The sequence below is a fragment of the Trachurus trachurus genome, assembly GCF_905171665.1.
Source record: "Trachurus trachurus genome assembly, chromosome: 19".
Lineage (NCBI taxonomy): Eukaryota > Metazoa > Chordata > Actinopteri > Carangiformes > Carangidae > Trachurus > Trachurus trachurus.
This window is the reverse complement of record NC_139913.1, coordinates 24,430,088-24,456,123: the sequence shown is the minus strand read 5'-3', so window position 1 is coordinate 24,456,123 and position 26,036 is coordinate 24,430,088. Positions and strand designations below refer to the sequence as shown.

General features: G+C 43.2%; 1 protein-coding gene across 1 annotated transcript in view; it reads left to right on the top strand.

Annotated features, from left to right (window-relative positions):
* Positions 1-19,568: 19,568 nt before the first annotated feature.
* The window catches only part of nrg3b (neuregulin 3b), a gene marked incomplete at both ends in the record, with an annotated part of 187,607 nt that continues 181,139 nt past the window's right edge, over positions 19,569-26,036 (top strand). The window contains 2 exon segments of the mRNA XM_083994729.1: positions 19,569-19,603; positions 19,605-20,470. Coding sequence (XP_083850855.1) covers positions 19,569-19,603; positions 19,605-20,470 — 901 coding nt within the window.

Here is a 26,036-nt window from a genome sequence, read left to right as displayed (position 1 = left end):
GGGATTAGCCTGTGGTCCTAGAGAATGCCCCCCGCAAATTAAAGGCTTATTTTGTTGGACTCACACAGAGTGGGGACGCTGGCTCCAAAAACTGTTTAAATATTGGGAGGCCATCTGTGAAAATGAACCAATCCTTGGGGTGTGTTTAATATTAAGTTTTGAAATTAAAAAAACATTTAAAGTTTAAATTGGACCTGATGTTGGTGGGTTAATTATGGATCATGGTTTGGCCTCCTCTTCAACTGCCATAGATAACTGTACACCTCACCATGGTGATCCTGCTCCACACTATTTATAGATTAGAAGATAATTAGTGTTGGATGTCATCTAACTTCTTTTCATTACTGTCTTAGTTTCAGCTACCTGATCATTTGTGCTCAGGTTTTCAAAGGTGTTGTTTGCAAACGTTGCTTTTGCTACATACTGTAGGTAATGTTAAGAGCTGTTCACATGTTGGTCTAGAAGAATTGTGGAGTGGAACAGCACAGCCAATAATAACTCACCTCCATCATGTGTTTCCATCTGTTGAGGTTAGCACACTCCTGTCTCTCCGTTAGCAAAAGTGCAGTGTTTCTTTTATCTCTCTGCATGTTTTGTGGACACTGGACAGGACACCATACACACTTGATTTCCATTGTAATTATCTGAATCTAATTGAAGTGACATCAGAATTCAGAATTTGAATCATGTAAGTTTGCTTGATTATTATGTGTTAGCCCTGAGATAGACTGCCTAAGTTTGTTTACATAAAACACTCAGTACACACTGGGACACAGAACCCCTGTCCCAAAAACTTCAATTATCTGGTTAAGAATTCTTAAAATTACATCTATTGTGCACCTTACCCCTCGGAGGAAAATCCAAGTCTATGAATATGCAAATATCCCTCATTTCCAAAGATAAACCACTGAACAAAATGCATTTTACTTCCAATTGAAGTAACAAAGAGCAAAACATGTTTTTGAATGAAATGGGACAAAGTAAAAAAATAAAACATTACATTTTTCATTTGACAAATAGCCCTTAATAGAAGCATTAAATGTTTCACTGGACAAATAGTCCTTTTTAAAAACATTACATGTTTCATTTTTGGATTGAATGACACAAAATGAGTGCCATGTTTCTATTAAGCAAGTACTGACTTAGTTGGTAAATTTGGGATCAGTGGATAAAAAGATATAGATGTGTCTTGTTGCAAATCCAGAAAGGTACGCCCCAAGTCAGCTTTATGCCTCATCAATTAGCCCAGAATAGAAAGAGGCCAGAGGTACAGGTATCAATCTGACTCTGAGTCGACCTACCACAGAGAACTGGCCAGAGTGAAAGTTTGATGACTCAAATCTGATGCACCAACATAAACAGTGACGTTAATAATATGATGAAGGAGGAAATGAGACTTTTGAGTCACTGAAATGTCAGGGAAGAGTGATGCTGCAACATCAGTTCAGATGCATAACATCTTTTACCCATGCGTATAATACCAAAGGGCCAACACAGAATACTCTTCTTGCATTGTGAATGCATGAGCATCATGTCAGATTCTTTTGCCATGTCCAGCATGATGCGATCACCAGTGAATAGGTCAGATTGTTGTTTCAGAGCTGTACATCCATAATGTTTTCTGTCTATAGCTGACAGTTTACTAACACTTGCCCTAATGATAGTGATGATAATAGATTTCCCTCATAAACTCCTGTCGAGACACCCAGGGACACTTCACAAATCCAATAAGACAAGATGAGATAAAACCTTAAGCAGCAACAATGAAATATATAAATATTTGAATAAAATCATAGTGTGCACTTCACAAAGTGCCAGAAAATGCCTTAGGTGAATTCTAAATAGTCTAAATGGGTGGGTTTTCAGGTGTGACTTAAAAGATTCAACAGATGTGCAGTGCCACAGGCCCTGAGGGAGAGCTGTGTAAAGGTTAGGCCAGCTCCTCTGAAGGCCCTGTCATCCACGCTGCAGAGCCTGGGGGGGGGAAGTGAAGAGTGGATGTGCATCGCAGCTACGTGGAGATGGAGTCGGTGTGTACGGATGGAGAAGATTAGATAGGCAGGGAGGCGCCAAGCCATTGACAGATTTGTAAACAAGGAGAAGTACCTGGAAATGGATGCAGTGTTTAGCCAGGAGCAGGTAGCGTGACTGAAGGTGGGGGGGGTACTGTACTCTATTAACCCCCCCGCGTGATTACACCAAGGAGACGGACATTAGAGTAATCAGGTTGGGTTGTAATGAAGGCGTGGAAGAGAGTCTCTGCAAAGGAGGGCGTAATCTGGAAATGTGACTCATTTATCCTATTGCTAAGCAACAACCGTGCACAATAGATGCATGGTTGATGTCAAGAGTTTCAAGGTTGCTGTCTTAAGAACAAGGGGAGGAAGGGGTTAAAGCTGCTTTACTGTAATAATGTGACTAACTACGTAGTGTTACTTTTTAATCATACATACTCACCTATTTAAGATTTTTTTTTTACACAGGATTGTAATTTTCAAACCGATCAGCTGGAAACAAAGAATGAATAAATCAAACTATCTTTGCTTGTGCCTGGTATTTCATTAGCACTGAGGCTGAAACTCACCTTAGCTTAGTTTTAAAGGTGTAAAACCACATTAGCATGTATTAATCACAGTCTTACTACTCTTCCCCCTTTGTGTCTTTCTGTCAACAGCTGCTGTAAAGTGTCATTTGAAACCTAATGAGACAGTATCACCCCGTCACCTACGGTAAAGGAGAGGTTTTGAGGCAACTTTTAGCTTTGCAGCAAAGAAAGTGCTTATCTGTAAGAAAAGCTGGAGATACCATCTCGCTGTCTGTTTTCTTCTTCCTCTCTCTGTCAAAGTCTGAGCACTTACATAATTTGAGGGTGAATGAGGGCTCGCCTTTAGAAGCCCACCTTGATGATTGCACTTTTGAATTCTCTGCATGAAGAAAATAACAAAATTATACCTTTATGCTTGAATTGCAGTAATGGGTTAGACTCTTCTCCAGATAAACTAGTGGGTGGAATGTAAGTATGAAAGACGAGTTGTGCAAGTGTTTTGATCATCTGTTAGTGATGCATGATTTCACAAACTGCTCCCCTGACTTCATGCTGTGAATGACATGTCTTTGACAACACTTACAGAACAGCAAAGCAAGTGGCCTAAGGTGTGCAAAATGAAATGTGCTGCTTAATTGGTACTGCTCTTCTATCTCTCTTACAACAGAATACCTGTAAATAATGTCTACATTTGGAGTTAATGCACTAAATAGTATTGACCTCCAATGGAAAAAAGAAAAATGAAGCTTCACTCTCAACATTTTGTAGTACTTTGTGTAAAAAATAGTAAATGACATTTTTACATTGTGCAGGCAAAAGCAGATGGGTGAGACTTCAGTGTAGTTGTAACTCAGACAATTGTGGCTTCAGAAAATGATGTTTGTGTAGTTCATTGTGAGGATTGTCTATCAGCAGTAAAAAGAAAAATGCTGCTGGCATCAACGCCCCCCTTGTCCAATCTGAGGAAACATCTACCTCATTTAAGGCAAATTTATCGTTTCTGTGACTGTGCAGTGTTTGCGTTGTTCTCTGCTACACTTGGCAGAGTGACAACCTCCAACCATTTATAGTAACCGCAGCAGCAGCGCAATTCATCAACCGAGGATGAAGGGTCCACTGTACGCTATTAAATATTGTGAAAAATAAGACAGTGAAATTTTTTGGAGCTTGTTAATATTTGCCTCGTCGGACAGCATGAGTTTAAATCAGAGGATATGTTTTAATGTAAAATGAATTTAAATTAGAATTATTTTCCTTTTTTTTGTTTTTTTTTCTTACATTTTCACAGATAATTTAGTTCCATTTTGCAGTACTAGTACAATAGTTCGCTCTAGTCAGCTAAAGCTTCCGCCTTAATATTGCTCAGGGTGCTATCTATCTTCATGCTGAGGTGGATATCAATTAGGTGAGCCAACCATGTAATTGATTTCCACCCTGTTACCTTGAGCTCTGGTATTTGTGATGTTCAGACAGCGCTACTGTTGCCTGTCTTTTTCTGCTGCCTTGTGTCAACACCTCCACACGTACATGCACTTTATTACAATCATAGGAATAAATATGATCTATGTAATTCATTTAGGACACATGAGCTGCTGCTCATTGTGATTTCATTAACTTTAGCTCTGCGCGGACACCGGGTCATTACCAACTCACTATTACAGCCATTACAATGAAATCAGATATCAGAACAAATTACATTTTTTGTCCAATCTTAATGACGTCTGATCTGCAGTGACTGCTGCCTGACCGGCCAGCCTCTCACGTGAGAGGAAAAAGGTCGAGCGCACCTCTCGGCTCTTGACAATTTGAATAATTCACCCAGATGTGTGGAGCCGATTGGTCCTGCGACCTGTGTCTGTGCGGTCTGCCTCACTGTATGCACCGAGGAGATAAGAACCTGAATCACAGACAAGAGATACCTTGGGGAGGCTTGAGGAGCGGAGAGGCGAGCGTAAACCCGGGGTCAACCAGCAGGCCCAGAGTGACAACTCGTGGCGAGGAGATGTGGGACACTTGCAAGATAAGCCGGGCTTTTTGATAGGTCGAGTTTTGAGGGAATATGATAAACTGAGATTTTAAGGTGTGAACGCCCCTAAGTTAAAAAGGAAATGAAACCAATTTGAAACAGTACATCATAAATCTGAGCCAACAATGACGAGGGATATAAGAGAATCCATCAGACGCAGAAAATGCTTAAACAGAATAATTAAGACTGTGATTACTTTCAGCGCTAAGATATTTGCATTTGTCTTTCCTCCCTCAACACATCAAGGAGCTGAATTGTTTAATTTCAGGTATTCTTATTAAATTCAGTCTAGCAGATTGATGGCATATTCTGTGACATAAATATCAGCAGCTGCTTAATTTGGATCGCTTGAGGTGAAATTAGCTGAATATCTCATTCCATTCTGTGTTTTGTGCCCCGGTTGTCAACTCAACTTTCCAACTTAGTGGTAATACTTTACCTCGGGACCACCTCACGTTCTTATCTCTGTAATAAAAAAATGTATTAAGGCAGGATAGAACTTTTGTATTGTCGGACATCACAGCTCATGCTTCTTTGTAGCGTGTGAGCGTGGTTGTGATTTTTTTTGCTGGATGCTGGTAAGACTTTATTTTTCTTTATCTAAGCGGTATCAGCTGGATCGTTATGTTCACAGTAACTCAGAAAATTAGATTTGAATGAAATGCTGAAGTGATTGCAGCAACAATGGGAAATGCCAGTGTGTTTTTCCACTGATAAACCCGATAGAGGAAAACATATTATTGTGAAAGATTATACTCTCCGAGGCGAGATTTCTCACGCTCAGCACGTACACTGTGTTGAGATCAAGAAATCTAAGTGTGAGTCTGTTTACCTGGATGTCATTCATGAAAGCAGTGGTCCACAGAGCGAGGGGAGTGGATTCTGACTACCCCCCCCCCCCCCCCCCCCTTCTCTCCTTTCACCATCCTCTTTGATATTCTGTCAACAAAAACTATGAAGGGTTACTCATGGAAATAAAGAGGCAGAAAGGGAGGTCATTTTAGTCGCAGCCTGCAGGTCCAATAATTTGTTTTGTGGTCCTTGTGGGTTGTGGCGTACTCTAAAGGCAGCTCTGCTCAATGCTTCAAGGTTAACACTGAAGTGCTGTTTTCATCTGCACATTCCTGGAAAAGCAAAGTGCCTCAGTCACTAAAAGCTCCTGTCTGTTTCTGCCGCTCTGCATGTGTCTGTGTGTGTGTGTGTGTGTGTGTGTGTGTGTGTGTGTGTGTGTGTATGTGTGCGCGCATGCACATTCGCGCCTTTTCTTTTTGCCCACACACATGTGCCATCTATCAAAAGGCCCCTCTGTTCCCTGAACTGGAAAAAGAAATGCTATTCCACCACAAACTGTTGCGATATACAAACACAGGCGTTCTCTGTTCAGCATCAGGCTAAGTTAAGCTAAACCCGGGTCGTGCCGTCGCCGAGGGTTACCTCGGAGAAACTCTGTGTGCGTCAGGAGGAAATTGACATCTTGACTGCTCTCAAATTATTACCCTGCAGTATGTCACCATGATGAAATGACTCAACAGTTTCCCATGTCGTAGATCATGCACTGATGAGCCGTCCATTGCCTCCCTGCATAACCATCAGAGGTGAAAGTGAGAAGGAAACTCCTCTCACACTGACCAGCGGTGAACATCAAGGCCAACAACAGACGTGCAGAACGGCTATCACACCTTCCAGTTTGCAGGTCCACCTGACATGACGATTCTGAATTTCTTTCCATGTGAGAAGTCTCTGCAGGAAGCTGTTTGATCACTGCTGAGGAAAAAAAAGGAGAAGATGAAGAGGAGGAGGAAGAAGAAAAGAGCTCATTAAAATGTGTGGCTGTGTGTGTGGAGGGGAGGAGAGTAGCCTGATTTTTTTTCAAGCATCATAAGTTTGAGTTTTATCTCTTTTTTTTTTTTTGCTTGATGCATCTTTTGTTTCCCTGAACACATCTCGGTGGCTGACTGATCTGAGGGATTCCACTCCTTTTGAATGGAGATGCAGCAATGTTCAAATCCAACTTATGACAAGCGCCTTTTTGAAATTTGATTCACTCGGCCATTTCCCTGCGATTCCACACTCCTCAGACACAGAGTGTTGAACAAATGAGCCTGCTCCCTGTCATCTGGGCCCCATCAGGTATCAAAGGTATCGGCCCTGTGTCACTTATGTTGTATGTGACAGTTTGACAGCAGAAAATGCTATTAGCGGGGTGCTGCTTTTCCTTTCCGTCTGCACTATTGTCCTCCAGCTGGTTTGGAGAACGCCATCAGCATCATGTACTTTGCATTGATTATGTTTCCACTTGAGTGCAGTAAAGCAAAAGGAAGACAAACATAGGGTAAAAGGGGTTTCAGCAGGAAATTACATTGCCCTGATGTCCGTGGAACTTGATTTGGTTTATACGGTAATCTTTTTCTTCTTTTTTCAGTTGATTTAGTCTTTGGCTTCCTTTTGTTTTGTAAGCTTACTTAAAATCTTACTTTTACAAAAATAGTCAAAGCTCGAGGGCCACTTACTGGCTTTTCTCATGTGATGACAACTGAGATCAAGGGACATAGTTGACCAAGCAAGCAAGCATCCATGCTGTATAATGGTGCCAATACACCATTGTTTTTGTTTTTTTAACATATAATGCATATTAATATGTTTATCTTATTCATTACAAAGCTGCCTGTTTAATATTTCTCTATGCTGTCAGTGTGTAATCCTGCTAATACACACAACTTCAGATCTAATGGAGCTGCAAGGAGAAAAAAAGACTCACATCTCACTTTCTTTCCTCTGCAAGTTGCTTTTATGTCAAACTGACGCTTGTCAGGACGTGTTGGAAATTCGCAGCACGTGTTAATCACACATTATTGCGCTGCAAAATCGACATAGACTACGCATTCAGCCGATGCTGCCAATGAACTGCAGATGTTACGCGGAGATGTGCCAATCAACTAATGATGAGCATCAGACAAGTGAGGGCTCAGATGGTCTAAAACCGTTCGACTGATTAAAAGGGTGGTTCAAGTTTCTCTTGCTGCCTCAGCTCATACATAAAACATGATACAATGTTTTTGTTTTTGTCTTAAAAGAGGTAATTTAGGGCTGGAAAATAACTCGGTGTCATTTTTTAATCAACTTGTTGTGCGACTGGATCCAGATCAGTGAATTTCTTATGTTTTTATTTTACATGTGTTTTTTTCTGATAGCACAAAGTTAAAATAACCAATTGATCAATTTGTCCATCAGCAGTTATTTTTGATAACTGGTTGGTCGTTACAGTAGTTTTTACACAGCAGTGCCAGTCGTCTTCTGGTTTCTAGTTGCTGTGCTACTTAATTTTTGCTCCCACATAGTTAGCTGAAGTCCATATCGCTCCAGGTTATTGCCACGGTGTGTATCAATGCTGCAGCACAAGTGACATGACAGGCTGTAATGTAAGAGGACAGGTGACGCACAGTGGGGGGAGGCTTCCCTTGAGACACACTGTGAACCAGGTAGGAGATTGTATGTGTGAAATGTCATTTTGAATCAGCAAATCGGAAGACCTTCAGAGGCAGCGTAACGCAGCCTCGCTGTGTGGAGATACGTGCGGGAAGATTACGAGGACAAATTCTTTGTGTGTGTGTCACTGTGGGAGAGGTGTGTTTGACAGCGTGAGGTGTCGGAAAGTTAGCGACATGTACTGTTACTAAACTGATACAAATACATGTGCTCATTCAAAAATGAAGCCTGTGAGTGTTTCTTTTTAATTATTCAGTATAACTTTTCTCAGTCACAAAACAAATATCTTTACCTATTAGGTTGTGACAGTGAAATACTTATAAAGAATGCTAGAACAAAGCTTTGAATTTGTATTGTACATTTTTCTCTCACCATACTTTCAGTGCTAATTGTGTTAATTATACAGTATTACTTTCACATTGCTCATTGCTAATTGAAAAAAAAAACGTCATTATTTATTAAAGCACAGGAATATACTTAACTTTATAAAGAAAAAGTTTTATAAAGTTTGAAATTGCAGGACAATAAATATAGTGGAGGATGGTAAGAATTTCCCTCAGACAAGTCTGTGAGGAATCAGACCCTATTGTAACTTGTCTACATTTTCCCAGCAATTTACAGATGGCATTTTAGAATCTACTTGGCCCAGACTGATAATATCTCAGTAATGATTGGCTGGATTACCGTGAAATTTGGTGCAGACATTCATCAATCTCAAAGGACGTATCTTACTCTTACTCAGTTTGATGATCCCTTGACAGTCTAACAGAGCCACTATGGCTGTAGAACAGTACAAGATGGAAAAAATGAAGAAATTTAAAATGCATATCTAGATAATAATTCATTCATACCATTTTTTTTTTACTTTTTATGTTGAAAAGCATTCCTTTCTGTTGGTATTATCTTGGCATAATCATAATTAGGTCTACCTCCCCATGATGCTTAATTTACTTCAGGGGGACATTTTAACACAGAAAGGTAATGAAAAACACTATGTGACTCAATCTAACATGTTAAATTCAAATGGGAACGCCTGTTGTTGCCTTCATAGTCACATTTAGTCCTCTGCATAAGGGCATCTATTGCAGTTCTGCTTTAACAGCATACTCAATCAGAATAAAAAGAGTTGCCTTAAAACACAAATCTGATCTGGAGCAGCATGACGTGTTCAGTCACTTCCTGGTTTTAATACTTTGAATGTCCATCCATCCATGATAAAGTCTGAGTTAACGAATGATTTCCGTCAGTGTCTTCTGTCCTGTTGTCCAGTGTTTCCACACTTTGACTGTACAGGGTCAAAGCTAACATTTTAAATATACTGTATTAGGCCAGTTATATGCAACAGACCTCTGTTCTTCCCTTCAGTCAATGTGTTTTTCTCATTATTTCCTCAGGATGTGACACTGGTCAGGGGGCTACTATCTCAAGCCAATTAAAAAAAAAAATCCATGAAACGCACACACACACACACACACACACACACACACACACACACACACACACACACACACACACACACACACACACACACACACACACACACACACACACACCAAACACACTATCTAATCACGCAATATACCATGCATTATTAAGCAGGGGTTTGAATAAAACATAAAGGTTAGTGTTTTCCCAAATTATTCTCAGAGGGAAAAAAGGGGAAGAAAGACTGAACATATTTGTATGGTGCTGTCCTGCAGCTTGAATTAATGGGACTTTAATGTTTGTGCTTTAATGTCTGTGCTACGTGCTTTCAACAGTAAACCCGTTTGTTTTTTGTTTTTTTTTCTACTGGTCATCTGTACTGATGTGCTTGGTACCAAATTAACCACTGAAATTCAACAACTCTTGATTCCAGTTTGGAAAAAGTCTTCTGCACATGCAGTCTAACCCTAAGACACACACACACCCCTCCACATAGGCAATGCACAAACAGTAGTTTACATTGACCTGTATGGTGACAGATCAATGATGTATAAATATTTATTTCAGAAAATGATAGTCTTACAGTTACAGCCTATAGCTGGTCGCTGATGATTTACCTCAAAAACAAAATATCAGTATAGACTCATCTGTTAGTTTTTTCGTCCACAAGTTGTGGTGGATTGGTTTCTGCATCTGTTGTTGCCGCCTTTTGTTATTGATACTTCAACTATCAATGTATATTCTTTCCCTCTCTATGAGCAGTTTTCATAATTTTGTAATCAGGTACTGATTATCAGGACATCTCATCTACATGAACATAACGTATCAGATTCAGCTTTTTGTTCTTGTTCCAAAAAAAGGTGAAAGATATCACAAAGACCACCAGAGAAGTTGCTCTTTAACGTTGGGTATTTATTTGTAACTGTGACTCAGGAGATTTGGAAACATTTGATTTAAAGCCCCTTGGTATCAAAGTAAAATATTGTGTTGGAAATTGCTCTTTCCATTAACCACAGGGTAAGATAAAGGCAGTAGGAAAACAGCAGAGGACAGAGGCTAATACTACCTCTAGGAAATATAGCTGTTTCACGGTTTAACAGAGATTTACCGTCCAATGATTATGTTCCCCAGAGACAGGACCACCCTTTGAATAAGACACAAAATGGTGCAAGATAGAGCGCTCGTCAATAAGTCATTGGAGGTCAGCTTACTGTTTGTGGGTGTGAAACTGGTGGCTAATCAAGTAAATAGAGTTAAAGTATTGGCTGTTTAAGGTGTTAAGGCAAACAAATGATCTGTGAAGGACACTGTGATGAACATCACAGATGTGAGAAGTAATCACATGTGTCTGTACTTAAACTGTCTTTAAAAATGTATGAGAGGATCTTCACTATAAGTGACACATTCTGTTTGACATTGGCAACTGAATCAAGCAAACCAAAGAATCAATTTTAAATTGCAGAAGCATGTAAAGCACATGAGATTCTGCATGGAAACACACTTTCTGTCCCTTTTCTACATCAATGAAACCATTATTGATCTGGTTTTCTTTTGTAATGTTCATGGATGGAACATTAATGACGTGACTCAATCAGACCAGAACAATGTTGTTGTCTTGACCCTTTGTAGGAAGATGTCATCATTGATGCATGGTCAGACACACACCAAACATAAGGGAGTATGAGTCCCATATGTCAGGCCATCCAGTCATTGCTATGCTGGTAATACAGACATGTCCAGCTTGAATAAAGATCCATCCTCTCTGGCAAAAGCCAAATAGCTGCTGTGTAGACAGAGTTGGATTTCAATATGAGCAAAACATATCACAGTTGACACAGGCAAATTGAAAGCATAGGTTGTAGTGCATGAGCGAGACTGTCCCCAGCTGGGGCAACCAAATGATCCAAACCCCCCACACCCCCCAGCTCAGGAGTGGGAGAAGAAGCCTAATAGCTGATTGATGCAATGTGCCCTCTGGCGGCCATGCTGGAAGTCCACTGCTTTTGGCAACAACAGCTGAGAACAGCTGATCCCATTTGTAAGCTTATGACTTGGCTGCCTCAACAATATGGAGTAGACATGGCTAATTTCAGTTATGTTTCTAGTTGGGGACTGATGATTTAATTACCGCTGCATCTGTAATATCGTCCGCCTGCTGCACCCCCGTGATAAGATGGCTCCAGACGAACTTTCTAAAATGCATTTGTGAAAAAGTTTGATGCCCAAAGCAATTCCATTGTTATTATGGTGGCATGATCATGTTGATATTGTCTTTAATCACTATATGAAAACATTCATGCGTCATTAAAATGCAATATAATTAGTCTAATTAAGAAATATATTACTTTAGGGTGCATATTTCTCTATGGAGGTGTTCATTAGCAATGACTTGTGTTATTCATTTTGTGGTAGTCAGTGCAATTTGACATTGCATGATTTTCTCTGATGGATTTTTTGTCTCTGTTAACCTGTCAGCCTTGCTTTTGAGCGAAAAGAGTCTTGAGGTCACACTTCACGTGGTGAAGTTTTTAATCCATTTTGTTTGTCCGATAGTTAACAGAATATCTCACGAGTAGGCCATAGTCCAAGGAGGAAAACATTTTTGCACACATTTGGCTTTTGCTAGGGTGAAACCAGAATCAGCACCATGGACAGCGCTTTGTGTCATACAGTAGTATACTGTAGGACTCAGGCCTGGAATTTCGTCATTTTAGGGGCAGGGCCACTTGGCCTTTCGTGTTGTCAATTTTTTGAGGGCACAAAGGCCAAAAGCCAGGGCAGCAAGGCCATAAAATAAAACAATGATTTTAAATCCACGTCTTTAATGAATTTACTAACTACCGGTATCTGTTAAATTAATATATAAAACGGGCTCAAGCAAACCAGAAATGTTCTACTTTAAATTCATTTATGCATTTAATTTTTTGCATAAGGGTCCAGTCCTATGCAGCTATGTTTTGAAATTCCTATCTTACTTGTTCACTATTGCACTGGGCGATATGAGAAAAAATCATATCACGATAATTTTTTTTCATTTGACATCAATTTATATCACGATATAACTCAAATCACTATTTGGTCAAGCTTAAATATTCCCTTATTGTCACAAGTGAGATTTTAAGTTATCAGAAGGTTATTTTGTGATTTTTTTTTTTTCCTGTCAAAAATTAAACATGACAGATGTAATGATGAACATTATACAATAGTATCATATAAATAAAACAGATGTTAGTATAGTAGCTTGCCTGGGTCTGGGCAGTGTTCAGGTCGGCACAGTTGATCTTTACACCTGAGTGCAGTGCGTTTGTGTCGGTGTGAACACAACAGTCGCTCTGGGCTGAGCAGCAGCAGCAGCAGCAGCAGCAGCAGAGCGGCCGCACCGTGACCGCGTCCGTGTTGGGTGAACGCGGCCGGACGTCGGTCTGCTCCAGCTGTCTGGTGTCTCCATTGTGAAAGTTTAGCGTTACTTCAGAGTTAATGACGCACCACGCATCTTTTCACGGTCAGTCATCCGAGTTCTCCTTGACTCCTTCACATTTTCTTCCGAGGCAAAACTCTTCTTTTATTGTTTCTATTTTTTTTTTTTACCGGCGGTGTCCCTCTGCTGACGTGCACAGCTGTAGCAGCCCAAACACTTAGCACGTGTTGGCTCTTTTCCAGCCACATGATTGGTTCGGCGGGTGGGGTGTGTTTGATGAAGTCACCTGGTTGGCCGGTGATAGATTGGTCATCAAACTGTTGTTATAGCCGCCCGAGCGGTTTATGCCAGGCTCGAATCAAACCCACCCCGTGATGATGCTGCCAGAATGTCATCGAAATACGCATTGTTCTTTCTTAAAAGACGCAGGTGTCAAAGCCGTGTTGATAGGAAAGAGGCAACGGAGAAAACCGCAAAATCTACCGGGGCAGTGCGGGTGGGGCATCAAGGCCACTGTGGCCTTAGGGCAGATATTTTTTTCAAGGGCACAAGGCCAAATCGGACGGGCACGAGGGCCATGGCCCTCGTGGCCCTCGTGAAATTCCTGCGCTGGTAGGACTGCAATGAAACTGCTGTACATTACATGTAGTTTGAGAACAAATGAAAAAAAATCACTTGTTGAAGGTACTTTACATTTCACAGCAGTAATATATACTACAAATACTTTGGTTATGACATGATGTTAATTCAACCTGTTTCAGAACTCCTGTACTCATGATCATCCCCTGTACTGCCCCTCGGCAATCCCTGATGTTCTTAAGGTCAGAAGAACATCTCACTTAAAGGTCTAGAGAAAGGATTCAGTTCTGGTCTTGCTTGCTCATTGTCATTATATTGACACAAAAGTGAAGTCAATTATCATACAGTAACTGCCTTGTCTGCCTTACTGGTTAGTCTGTAAAGCATACGTGGGTCTGACATTTCAGTGGAACAGCTCTGGCCCCTTCCTCAGATGTCGACATTGCCTAACAAGATCCCCTCTCTGCTCTCCTGTGCAGCCGGCGCCCCCGCCCCTAGGTTCTGCTCTGGCAGGTATCCCATCTGACATTCAAATGGAGACTGCCCTGTGAACAAGACCTGCAAGGTATTTGCAGGTGCATTGATCCCACTCGAGCTTGGATTTCCTAATGGACGGATCGGATGCAGCCAGGCGGTACAACCAATGTCGTTTCTCCTGATTAACCCTCTCCATCTCCTCATTTAACTGAGAATTGAAGGCCAAAATGCAGTGTCACCTAGAAAATACAGAGACCCCGGGAATCAGATGAACTGGGGAATGACACAGAGAATGATAATTCTGCGAAACCCCATGCATGAGGATATCGCAGTGGCAGCTGAGAAGAAGCTATCTACAATTAACAGCATGGTATTTTCCAAAGGAAGACCAGAAGCGATGGGAAACCGACGAAGAATTCCCTAAGTAATTTTCATTGACTCAGTGAGGGAGAGTTAATGCAGGGATCTTAGCAAGTGGTAGAAACTAGTGAACCCCATTATGCACTAATCCGCTTTGACAGAGTTGGATTTGGGCCATTCCAGGACATCGTTCACCTTTTATAGCTGCACACACATACAGGAACCCTCTAGGATGTATTGCAGGAAGCAGACACAGCAGAAATCCATCATTTCCTGTATTTTGGCTTGAGGGATAGTTGTTGCCCAAAAGTCTTTGAGCACTGGACAGATGCTGAACATGCTTGTGCTTGTTCTGGGAATATGCCTGGATGAGAACCAGGAACACAAACACTCAGGTTTGCCATGCTGACAACAGGAGTGACGTGTCTCTCCCTGGATGTGCACAAGGGTACAAATCCAGAGGAGCTGTGCTGATCTGTCTCGGTAAATAGTGTCTCCCTGGAGATCATCAAATTCAGACGCCAGCTGTGGGAGAAGACATTGATTTTTAATATTATGCAGAGGGTAATGATCAATGCAGCGATGGGGGACGGTCGCCATCAGGCATGCCCACAAAGTAAGGCAAGTTTTCAGATATGTTCTTCAATTTTTGCTCCCTTCACAGTGGAGACAGGATGACAGCGCAGTCACGAAGATGATTCAGAGGGTGAGAAATCACTCATTACCTCCTGAAGACCTCTCAGACTTCTTCATGCTCTGGAGGCACACTGGTCTAGCTGACAACCTTGGCGTGGAAAGCAGAAACCATGGGAGGGCTCCTGGAGAGGTTTTTAGACAAATACCGGCACTATGGACACTGCTGCAGCTGCCCAACAGTCCATGAAGCCGTAAATATCCTCGGACCAGGAGACGCCCAGGGGAATGGAGAGATGAAATGAGATCTCCTTCTGGTGACAACCCTCCAGGACCAGGATAAGTGAGATCGCAATGAGATGAACTTTAACTGACACCAATGGACATTGATCAAGAGCAGTGACTTTAATGGCTCCCTATAGGCAACACAAGTGAATTCCCCACTCCTCACTTGGGAATATGGGATGTTATGGGTATCTAACCCAGTCACAGACCATATATTAAGGGGGTTTGGACCAGAACAACTTATTGTGTCAATAGGTTTGGTGTTTGAATCACCTGCCTCACCAGCAAAAAAAAAAAATCCCTTTTTTTACCTCACATGAGGATTTATTTCCATGTTATTCTGTATGTGTAGCGTAATTTGAGGATGTTTTACAAATATCTACTGTGTGCTACTGTGTCACACGTAGTTACTGTTGCTACCAATGCCGTTTTACATGTATTCATTTTTAAACAAGACTGATTTAGTTAGAAACAAACAACAAAACCTGTAAAGAGGATTTTAAAACATTCCCCCTTGCTGAATGTAATCTGCAATTCCATTGCCTTTTTATCTTATTATTTAGGAAGCATTTATTCTCTAAAGCGAATCTCCTAAACACTTTTCATCCTAACCCCTTATGGAGAAAAACAGAGTTGCACAATTGATACTAACATTTGAATGATCTGAATAACTTCCTCCGCTGGAAGTCCTCAAATATAGTTCTTTTCTTGAGAATCTTCAAATGCTCGCGGCGGGGTAAAAGGAGCACAGTGAATTCCTGGGAGGGAATGACTGTTGACAGCCTGTCAGGTTCAAAGGCATCTTCAGAGCAGGACATTACCTCTATTCCTAAGCAGTAAACAATGCAGTCAGACTCATCATACGCATTAGCAAAGCCGATAATAAAAGATGTGATCTATACAGAAATATGAATAAGCACCGAGATATCACAGTGCTGCAGTTGTGTCAGTCATTTTCTATTATTTATGAAAATCAATTGAGAAACCAACCTCAGGGTGATGCAAATTGTTATTGTGAAAACAATGCATTCAAAATGGCATAATTACGGAGCCATTTGGGGAATGTGAGGAGTTTGAAATGGGTCTAAATTTTTGCCATGAGCCATGAACAGTTTAGACAGTAATGAATGATGTTGTTTGGGATTTTGTAGGAGCGATTGTGAGATTTTTTGGATTGAACTATGTGTTGCAGATGCTTATATAAGTAGCATGGAAAACACACTTTCCTTACCCTTTCCAACGGTAACCCCCCCGTCCTCCCCCCTTAACTTCCACTTCGTTCTCACTCTCCCTTACTTTCCTTTCATCCTCACACTGAGCCACACACATAATAGACATAGACATCAATTTTCAAGGATTATCATTACACTATATATCCACACACATTTTCAATGACGACTGATTTTTTTTTCTTCCTTTTTGAACTTGTCAACCTCTCTGGTTTGTATTGTTAAGAAGAATCAATCGTGTTCGGGGGAAGTAGATGGCTGCCTTAAATAATGCCACAACCCTCCTTATCCTGAAGCAGCTGAATAAGAAACCAGAGTGTGTGTCTGCATTTGTCAACTTGGGCCATCCTCTACATGGAGCAGAAAACGGCTGAACTGAACTGAGCTCCACTTTGAGAAAATTGGATACACTTGTCAGTTCAAGAGACATCTAAATGTGTGATTAGCCCTTTAATAACTCTGACGTGTTTAAAAACAGCCACTTAAACAGAATTACAACAACTTAATTGTGGGAAAACTGGGAAGTCTCCCTTTAATAATGTAACAGCATTGATGTGTCTCTCATGGAAAAAAAAAAAAAAGGGACTGCAAGTAGGAAACTGATGTTTCAAGATACAGCTATTGCTGTTTCCTTCCCCCTGCATGATCAAAGCTGTAGCAGTGATGCAGGCATATAGGAAATATGAGTCGCTGTATTGTTCCATATTTAGCACACATCAAATCTCATTTGTGATGAATATGCATTTAAAATGGGAAAACCAATAAGCAATAATGGCTTTAACCTGGATTTACATCATATTGTGACCTCATCTGTGCTTGGTTGCTATGTTGCCGGCTTTCTGTTTTTTTATTTTTATAAATTCAAACCAAATGCCAAATCTGGCAAATTAAATGAGGTGATTACAGTGTACCTGGAGAGTGTTTTTCACTCATATTCTGATATCAGTGAGTGGTGCTTCCCATAACACCAGGCTGGCCCGGTGCCTAAAGCACTACTGTCCCTTGTGAACTGTAAAATAAGGGATTCATCCACTGCCCACGGAGGTATCAAGTTGAAGTAGTGCTCTAACTCACCCATAAATGATGAGCCTGGTGTTTGGTTTGTTTGCTCTTGTGTGCCGCTGGTGGAAGACATCGGGGTGGCGCCTCCCTCTCCTCCTCCTCCTCCTCCTCCTCCTCTGCCTCCATCCCACCCTCCCATCTCATCGCTCCCTGGGGTGTGTCTATGGCAGCGCCTCTCATCTCCACGCCGTGTAGCCCATTTGTGTGTGTTGTGTGTGTTTGTGCGGCGTGCGCTGCTGTTGCCGCCGCCGCCTCCTCCTCCTCCTCCTCCCTCTGCCTCCTATCTGCATCTGCTGCAGAGCTCAGCCAACACGCATATAAGCCTCTATCCTGTTTCCTCACCACCTTTCCCATCTCTGCCCACCAGAACCTGTCCTGTCTTCTCTCGTTGCTGCTGACGAGGGAGTGAGCGCGCGTGCACCTTCCAGCTGTGGGGTCTGGATGTTGGCGGGTGAGGGGGGGAGGCGCAGGAGTTGAGGGGGAGACATGGGGCAGTCACTAGTCATCACTTTGGAGTATTGAGGACGGCGGTGAACCGGAGGAGAGAGCCGGATGGGATAGGAGCCGTGAAACCCACATCAGTCACCGCGGATTGAGCAAGACCCCCTCCCTCTCTACCTCCCTCCTCTCTCTCTCTCTCTCTCTCTCTCTCTCTCTCTCTCTCTCTCTCTCTCTCTCTCTCTCTCTCTCTCTCTCTCTCTGTCTCTCCCTAGTCTGCAGCCTCCAAGAACAGCCGCCGCATCATTTTTTCAGAGCAGCAGCCCCCTCCCTGCCCCTCCTCCCTCCATCCTCTCTCTTCTCTCCATCTCCCTCTCTGCTGCCTGCACCACTGTGGGAATGCAGCGGAGGTAAACGAATCCAGAGGCTCCCTCTTTTTTTCTTCTTTCTTCTTTCTTGTTCTTGTTCTTCTTCCTCCTCCCATCACACGGCGGGTCTGTCACCCTGGTGACGGACTGCAGGCTGACGGCTCCGGAGACGCACGCGGGCTGTCACTCCGAGAAATCAAGAGTCTGGGGGGTGGTCGGACCTGGATCAGTTGGATTTTAGCCCCGCTTCTCCGGACACCAACGCCACCCTGTCTCCCTGGCACATCAGACCAGAAGCCCCCCCTCCTCCTCCCTCCGCTGCCCCCCCTTTTCCAACCGCACGCGCCTCTCTGCCCTGCCTCGTTCCGGCGGCTTCCACCGGCTTCTCTGTCGCCACTGGATTACCGACAGCTGGAGCCGAGCGGGCAGGGAGAACTAGGGGGCTGAGGAGGCAAAACTTGAAGTAGCCGACAAAGACACCTGCAAGAGGGGGGAGGAAGCCCTCTGGTGCGTGGAGAAAAGGTCAGAGGAACTCATCTGAAGCCTGGGAGAATAAAGGAATTAAGGGCCAACCAGTGGTTTGATGTTTTCAGGACCTTATGCGGCCGATAATCAAGAAATTGAGAGTGGTGAAGGGTGCTGCCTTAGCCTGGGTTGTTGATGTACGCACGCTCACACGCACATGGATTTACAGCTCCAGTCTGAAGCTCACCACGCATCGGATCGATATCCTTCTCCGTTCTTTTCTTCCCCTTTTTTTTTTTTTTTTTTTTTCGTCGGCTATTTTTTTTAACAAGGGACTGAAGCATCCTGGGATTTATCATCGCTTCGTTAGTGCTGAACTACAGTGAGGCGCCCCCTCTCACCTGTCCGTAACCTGCGTGCTCGTGTGCTCCTGTGGAAGTGTGTATATTCTTGTGCATATTTGTGTGTGTGCATGACTGTGTGTGTATGTGTGTGTGTGTGTGTGTGTGTGTGTGTGCGTGCATGGGTATGCTTGGTTTGTTGTCCGCCAGAGGGAGTGTAGGTTATATGGCTTGTGTATGCATCTGAGTGCTGTGCCAGCTTTTAATTAGTAATACGTGACTGTGAGTGATTGTGTCTGCTTGTACTTGTGGGTGCTTGTGCGTAAGTACATGTTTTACATTTGTGCATGTAGGTATATAGGCTAGGCATTGTGCAGGTACTTACTTAAGATGCCCAGCGTTTCTTTTGCACCACGTCCCCTTCCTCGTACATGCCCTTGTGTCATCTGGCCACCTGTTTGACCTCCCCAACACCCTAAGAGACCAAAAAGCTCCGGCAGGATGAGTGAGCGCTCCGGTGCGAGCACTATAGCAGCGATGACGCTGGAAGAGCCGGGGGCTGAACAGGCATCTCCCCGAGCCCCGGGCCCTCTGCGCTGTGGCCCTTGTGCTGTGTGGCCTCGCCAGCAGACCTGGCTGTGTGCCGTGCCCCTGGTAATGGGCTTTGTGGGACTGGGACTCAGTCTCATGCTGCTGAAATGGATTGTGGTGGGATCTGTCCAAGACTATGTGCCCACCGATCTGGTGGATCCTAAAGGTAGCATAGGACAGGACCCTATATTTCTCTCCAAACCCAGTGCCATGCCCAAGGGGCCCGACATCTCCACCTCCACCACCACGTCAGCTGCCTCTACCACAGCCATGGTGTCCACCACCACGCCGCTAGCTGCGGACGGAACCGCCCCGGCACCAAGAACTCGATCAGGGCCGCCGGCAAATCACTCGGCCAACGGCAGCACTGCCAACGGAGATGGCAACCGTGCCCCGCACCTTCACAATCGTGTTAGCGGTCGCACTAGCGGTACCGTGGTTACCACCTCCACCACCCGCGCCGCCCGACTCACCCCGCCGCCCAACGGTAAAGAGGTCACGCCTCGCAGCACGGTCAGGAAAGGAAACGGACCTAACGGAGCCGGAAACTCAAAGCCGGGACAGACTTCTGCTGTCGTCACCACCACGGCGTCCACTTCCACTGCTGCTACTGTAAAGACGAGCGCCAAGCTGCAGCCCACCACCTCCCAGCCAGCGGCGCCGGTCAAACCCACGTCACGCTGGAACCACGGGCGCCCAGGCAAAGGCCCAGCGACACGCCCACATCACCGCTTCAGAACACGTAAGTTTACTTTCCTGGTTGGAGTTGGAGGTGTGAGGTTGTATGAGTGCGTGCAGTTGTGTGAGGTTCTCCGTGGAAGTTGAGGTGAGTGCATCACAAGAGCTCTTTTCTGGGCCTTCATGTCAGTAATAATAGTATGTCACTATAGCTACCAGCTATCATGTAGAACTGCCTCCTTGCTTGGGTTAAAAAAAAATGCTTTGATATGACTCATGGTCTGAGAATATAAATTATTTCTCTTTATATCTACATGGAAAGTGGATACTCCGGCAGCTTAACATTAATCGTATTCATTAGCACAGAGAGATATCAAGGGATATTCTCAGTATTTTCACCCCTCTCGTCTTTATCTTTTACTCGTGCATTAATCCGATATGAATCTTACCTCCAGAGGAGTTTTTTTTGTGCACTAGTCTAAGTACCATTAAAGGCAGCTGCTCCATCTAGTAGAAATGAGTTTGTTTTGTCAGTTGGAGCTGGGATGTTAAAGCTTTGTGATGTGTGCTTTGACCAAGAATGACATGTTTGTGTTATGAAAACAAATAACAGGCGCTGGTAAGGTGTCGGAAGTAGGAGAAAGGTTAGCTCTCACCTCCTGTCTAGAGGAATCAGATACAGCAAGGCCACACATCCCATTTAGATGAGAGGATACTTGGAGCAGAGTGTCGCAGGTACAGCTTTTACACTGCGGGGAGGTACAGAGGGGGAGAGAGGAAACGAGGAGGCTCAGAGGGGGAAAATAGATATAGGGATGAGCATGGGGTTGGATAGGACAAGTGGAAATAGACGAGGTGGGAAATGGGGGGAAAAAAGGAGGGAAGCGCTTTGAAAAACAACATCGAGCTGAAGAGGACGGCGAGGGGAGGAAGAGAATGCAGGAAGCATAACAAAGCAGGAGAATGAAGAGTGGGAGCTGTGAGGAGAGAGATGGCAGATGGAGTGGGCTAAGTGAGGGAAAGGCTTGAGGGAGATAGAGGGTATCAAGCAGGGGAGCTGTGAATTTTGCAAATTTTGCATTGTGAAAAGAAGGAAGGCTTCCTGATTATTCATTCCACAGGGGACATGTTTTTAACATCACAAGGTATTTTTTTGCCGATGTGGGCGGGGCAGGATATGCAAGTGTAATCATGAGCAATGACTGGATATGACAAGGTGGATTTTTTCTTTTCTTCCTCAAACCCGGGATGCTCTGTTGTGTTGGAACATTATATTTCATTTGCGGCTTTGGCTTATGGCTCAGTCATCTCAGTTACGTTTCATATTCACCTTAGGTTTGTAACAAGGCAAAAGCCCCACTGACAAACAAGTGCTGTGATCAACATATCACAGCTAAAATATGGGCTAAACGGATTTGCCATGGGAGCGAATTATGAAACGGTTTCAGTTAGTTTCCTGTTTGTTTTTTTCATCAAAGTGCTCCAGTCCAGTGGCAAAACATTAAAATGAAAACTGACACCGTTTCCTCATATTTCTGCTGTGTATCATATGTTTGGACAATGGTTCCGGTTGCCTACATCCTCTCATTTATCTGCTGGTTGCGTCAATGGCATCGATTCCACGAGCAAACAGTGTCAAGTGACATCATTTTCTTCTTCTTTACCTCAGGGCAGAAATATTTCCAGCAGGTTGCTGGACATTAGATATTGAACCATCTGTACTCTGTTGGCAGCTTCATATTTGTGGAGAAAATAACTTTCTAGTTCCCTCAGCTGAAGGAGAACATGGGTTACATGGGGAGCCTGAATTCAGCCAGCACTGACAATGGTGGTGAGGGATTATAGACATGGCCATGGATAGTCTTCAGACTCCTCCTGCAGCATAATCCACTGCTCCAGAGTCAGTGACGTCACTGGACAAAGAGCTGCTAAACAGCTGAAAGCGGCCAAACGGGGCTGCCCCCTTGTGTGACCATCAGGAGGCATCTGTCTGTACTGTATGCTATGAAAGGCCACTGGCCTAAAAAGCTACCGCATACTTAGCAAAGCTGCCCCTCAGTTAATAAAAGCTTTCAGATGGACAAATGCTGCTCATGGGCAGCTGATGTTTTTGATAGGTCTCCAGCCTCCATGTCGACACCATGCAGACTGGCCTGACATTTTGGCCCACTTGTTGAATCCTTATCCCTGTGTCTAATAAATATCTCTCAGGCATTTCACAGGCACGACAACACATCTCTGCCACGCTCGCTGGCTTTTAAATGAATGGGCACATTTTTGCAGTAAACTGTGTGTTGCCAAGTTTAAATGAAACCCTTACAAAAAAAAAACCTCAAACCCAGTGAACCAAGAATATAGGAACACTAATGAAAGCTGTAACCCCCTCATCCCCTTTCCTGTTTGTCACAACATCACCATAGCAGCTGGAACTATGAATGCCCTGCGGTAAGCAGTGGCAGTAATTGATGACGTCAGTGTTACCGTCCTGCAAAAACAGATATCTGTTCAAAACAATTCTGTGATTCTCTACCTGGCTGTAAAGACCGCTGACGCCTTCAAAGCAATGAGTAATATTGTAAACAGCCTTGAAACTGATGCATGAATACTACACTTCTTTCATTCAAATCCTCACTGATTGAGAGAGGAAATTATCTATTTAATTTATTTATTGATCAATGCGATTGGCTGTGACTTGTAGATCTGCAGTGTCTAATGCAAAAGAAGAAAACAGGGCAGGATCTGAGTTTTCATAAATATATTCATTCTACATGGAAAAGTCAAATAGGTTACATAGTTGGATATTGAATTTGGTATTTTCCACAGATCTGTATCTGTGAAGACTGCTGCTTACTAGTCAGGGCTGCAACGTGGCTTGTGATGTATGATTCTTTTATCTAAAGTGGGAAAAGGAGAGAGTGGGATTCACAAACAGCCCTGTTGTTGTTATCACTCCAGTATCAGTAACAATCAAATACCAGCACAGAGGCAGTTTTATTACAAAACGGAGATTTAAGTAGTTTCCTCCAATTTGCCTGGTGTCTATTCATTGATCCTCTGGAGCTGACCGTTTGACCCATGGTTTGTGAGAGAGCGATCCATAGTTTCTGCCTCCTATCTCTTTGATAGTTGGATGATCTGAAGAGTCCATTTTTTTTGGGTGCATGGCTCTGGACGTTCTTTCTTTGAACCTTTCTCATGGCCTGTGACTGATGCCAGGTCAGGTGTGTCCACTACACTCAAAAGCAGTTTAACAGCCATTGTTTACAACATTATATAAAAGATGTAGACAACCATTATGACATATGACAGGTCAGAAGCTGTAAGATCTTTAAGGAAGAAAAACTCCCTGTTTACAGGGAATATCATGTCTGTACTTGATAAATATCAATAACAATGTTTTTGCTGTTTTGTTGAAGCAGCTCTTTGTAGTTCTATACTTTGATCTGTTGTCTTGACCTAGCTTCTATGCATGAATGCATTTTATTCATTGTTGACTGTGTTTATTGTTTCAATAGAATAGACATTTATGACAAAAATCTACTGTTATTTTTTCCAGATAAACTATACTCTGTACTCTGTGGATTTAACGGCCAACAAAGAAGAGGCATGGGTCTCAACATCTGTGTTCCCGTCTATTTTAAAATGGTGACAGTCATTCTTGTGCAACGCCAGATCTCTAAATCCTTTTCTTTATGAAACAGATCATGAACCTATCACACAATTTTCAATTCAAACAACACCAACCTCTCTATGGCTACAACTGAATACTTATCACTGGGCTTTGCTGCTGGCCCTGAGATCACAGAGTCCTTCCGCCGTTATTGCTTATTCTGTCAAATCAAGGCTACGCTGTGTTAAATGGCCTCACGTTGCTGTGTAATTCTGCCCTGTGCCTAGTTTTGACACTGTTGCTATGGGTTAGAATATTAAAGCCTTCTCTTTACTGGATACTACTTTCTCACTGCTCCTGTGCTGCTAATATTTGTATACATAACCCCTGTGCACAGCATTTATATTGTATGCACAACACTAACACGGTATTCTTAAGGGCAACACTCAGCCTTTTATGAAGCTAACCTCGGAGTTTCGGGAGTGCAGCCTCTTCCAAAGCTCGGTTGTATCGAGCTTACTGTAATACAACGTGGGGTTGAGCAATGCAGCGTATTTGAAGTGTAATGATACACAGAAAACGTCTCAGCTGATGATGAAACGCTCTGCAAAACATGGCTTCAGGTGCGGTCTTGAGTTTCACATAATCTGGACTGCGTATAGGAGGCAGTAACACCGTTTCTTCCCCCTCCCTCTCTACTCATTGCTATTGCTCCTGCTTCTTGGTGAGGAGCTAAATGAATCTCTGTGTCCTGGAAGAAAGACAAGCTCTGTCCTTTGGGGATAATGACATATTTTACCTAGTCCTTTTGTCTTCTTTTTTCCCCCCTCCCTCCCTTTCCCCATGGTTATTGTGTCGGCTCTCGGTGTCATTGTATTCCTCCATCTATTTTTGCTTTGCTTTTGTGCTGTTGGTCCTCTTTTACACGATAGCCTTCTCAGCTCACATTCATGAGCATATGGGCAGACGCAGGAGAAACTGGCACACTCATGAGCACAAAGACAAGCATGTAACGTATGTGGGCCCCTACTCATGAATCTATCATCTGTTTTTCTGTATTTGAGGCTATTATGTATCCGACTCTACTCTCCACATACAAGCCCCATTGGCTCCGAAGTAGGGAAATAACAGACGAATGGAGCGGTGCACAATGAATGCCTGTTGGGAAACCATGGGACTCTGTGTTGGCTCCGGGCCCATCGCACTCTCTCCTCAGCTGTAAGAAATCTTCCTTAGTAAAGCGTGGTTGTAATTCTCTGCACATCTCACTAGCCTGATTCCAGACTTGTGAATCGCTGGCCACATTTAAATTCAAAGGTCTGGTGCTGCTTGTCAACTGATTCAGTGGCAGTTTCCTGGGTCCTGTGGTGTAGGTAGTAGTGGTATGAGGGGTACAACACAGTCAGGCGCCGCCTTTTTTTTTCTTCTTTTTTTTTACGGGTGGCACTCACTTTGGGAATGTCACCTAAACAGAATACAAGGAAAGTGACACAGCGATCAAGGCTGCTGTAAATCAACTGACTGAAACAACAGCTATTAAATCAGAACAGCTGTGCTCTAACAGCATTAGAAGGAAGAAAAAAAAGATGAGAAAGTGTTGTTGCAGTTCTCCCAATGGGTTTAATTTATCAGCTGGCTCCTTTGGCACTTGAAGAAATGAAACTGGAGGATGCAGTGCTTATAGTCAGGCCAGCACACTGGAACTGTCTGTTCAGAGGGTTTTCTTCACGGTCTACAGGCGGCTGAATTCTTAAGTTTGCCATCACTTCTTCTTCTATATAATAATTCAGCATAAACAGCTTTGATTAGCATGATGAATGGCAAGCTGACTTTTTCTGTAGCCACTGTGAATGCCGAGTCTGTGTTGCCTGAAAATGATGTTGGCAGATGGATAAATAGTCAGCGAGATTGGTTAGTGCAAAAAATAAACTCCCTCCTAAACCGAAAACAGCTTAACAATGTCAAACTGAATACTGGGCTGGTAACGAAATGGCATTTGAGTCTGAATAAAACGCTGCCA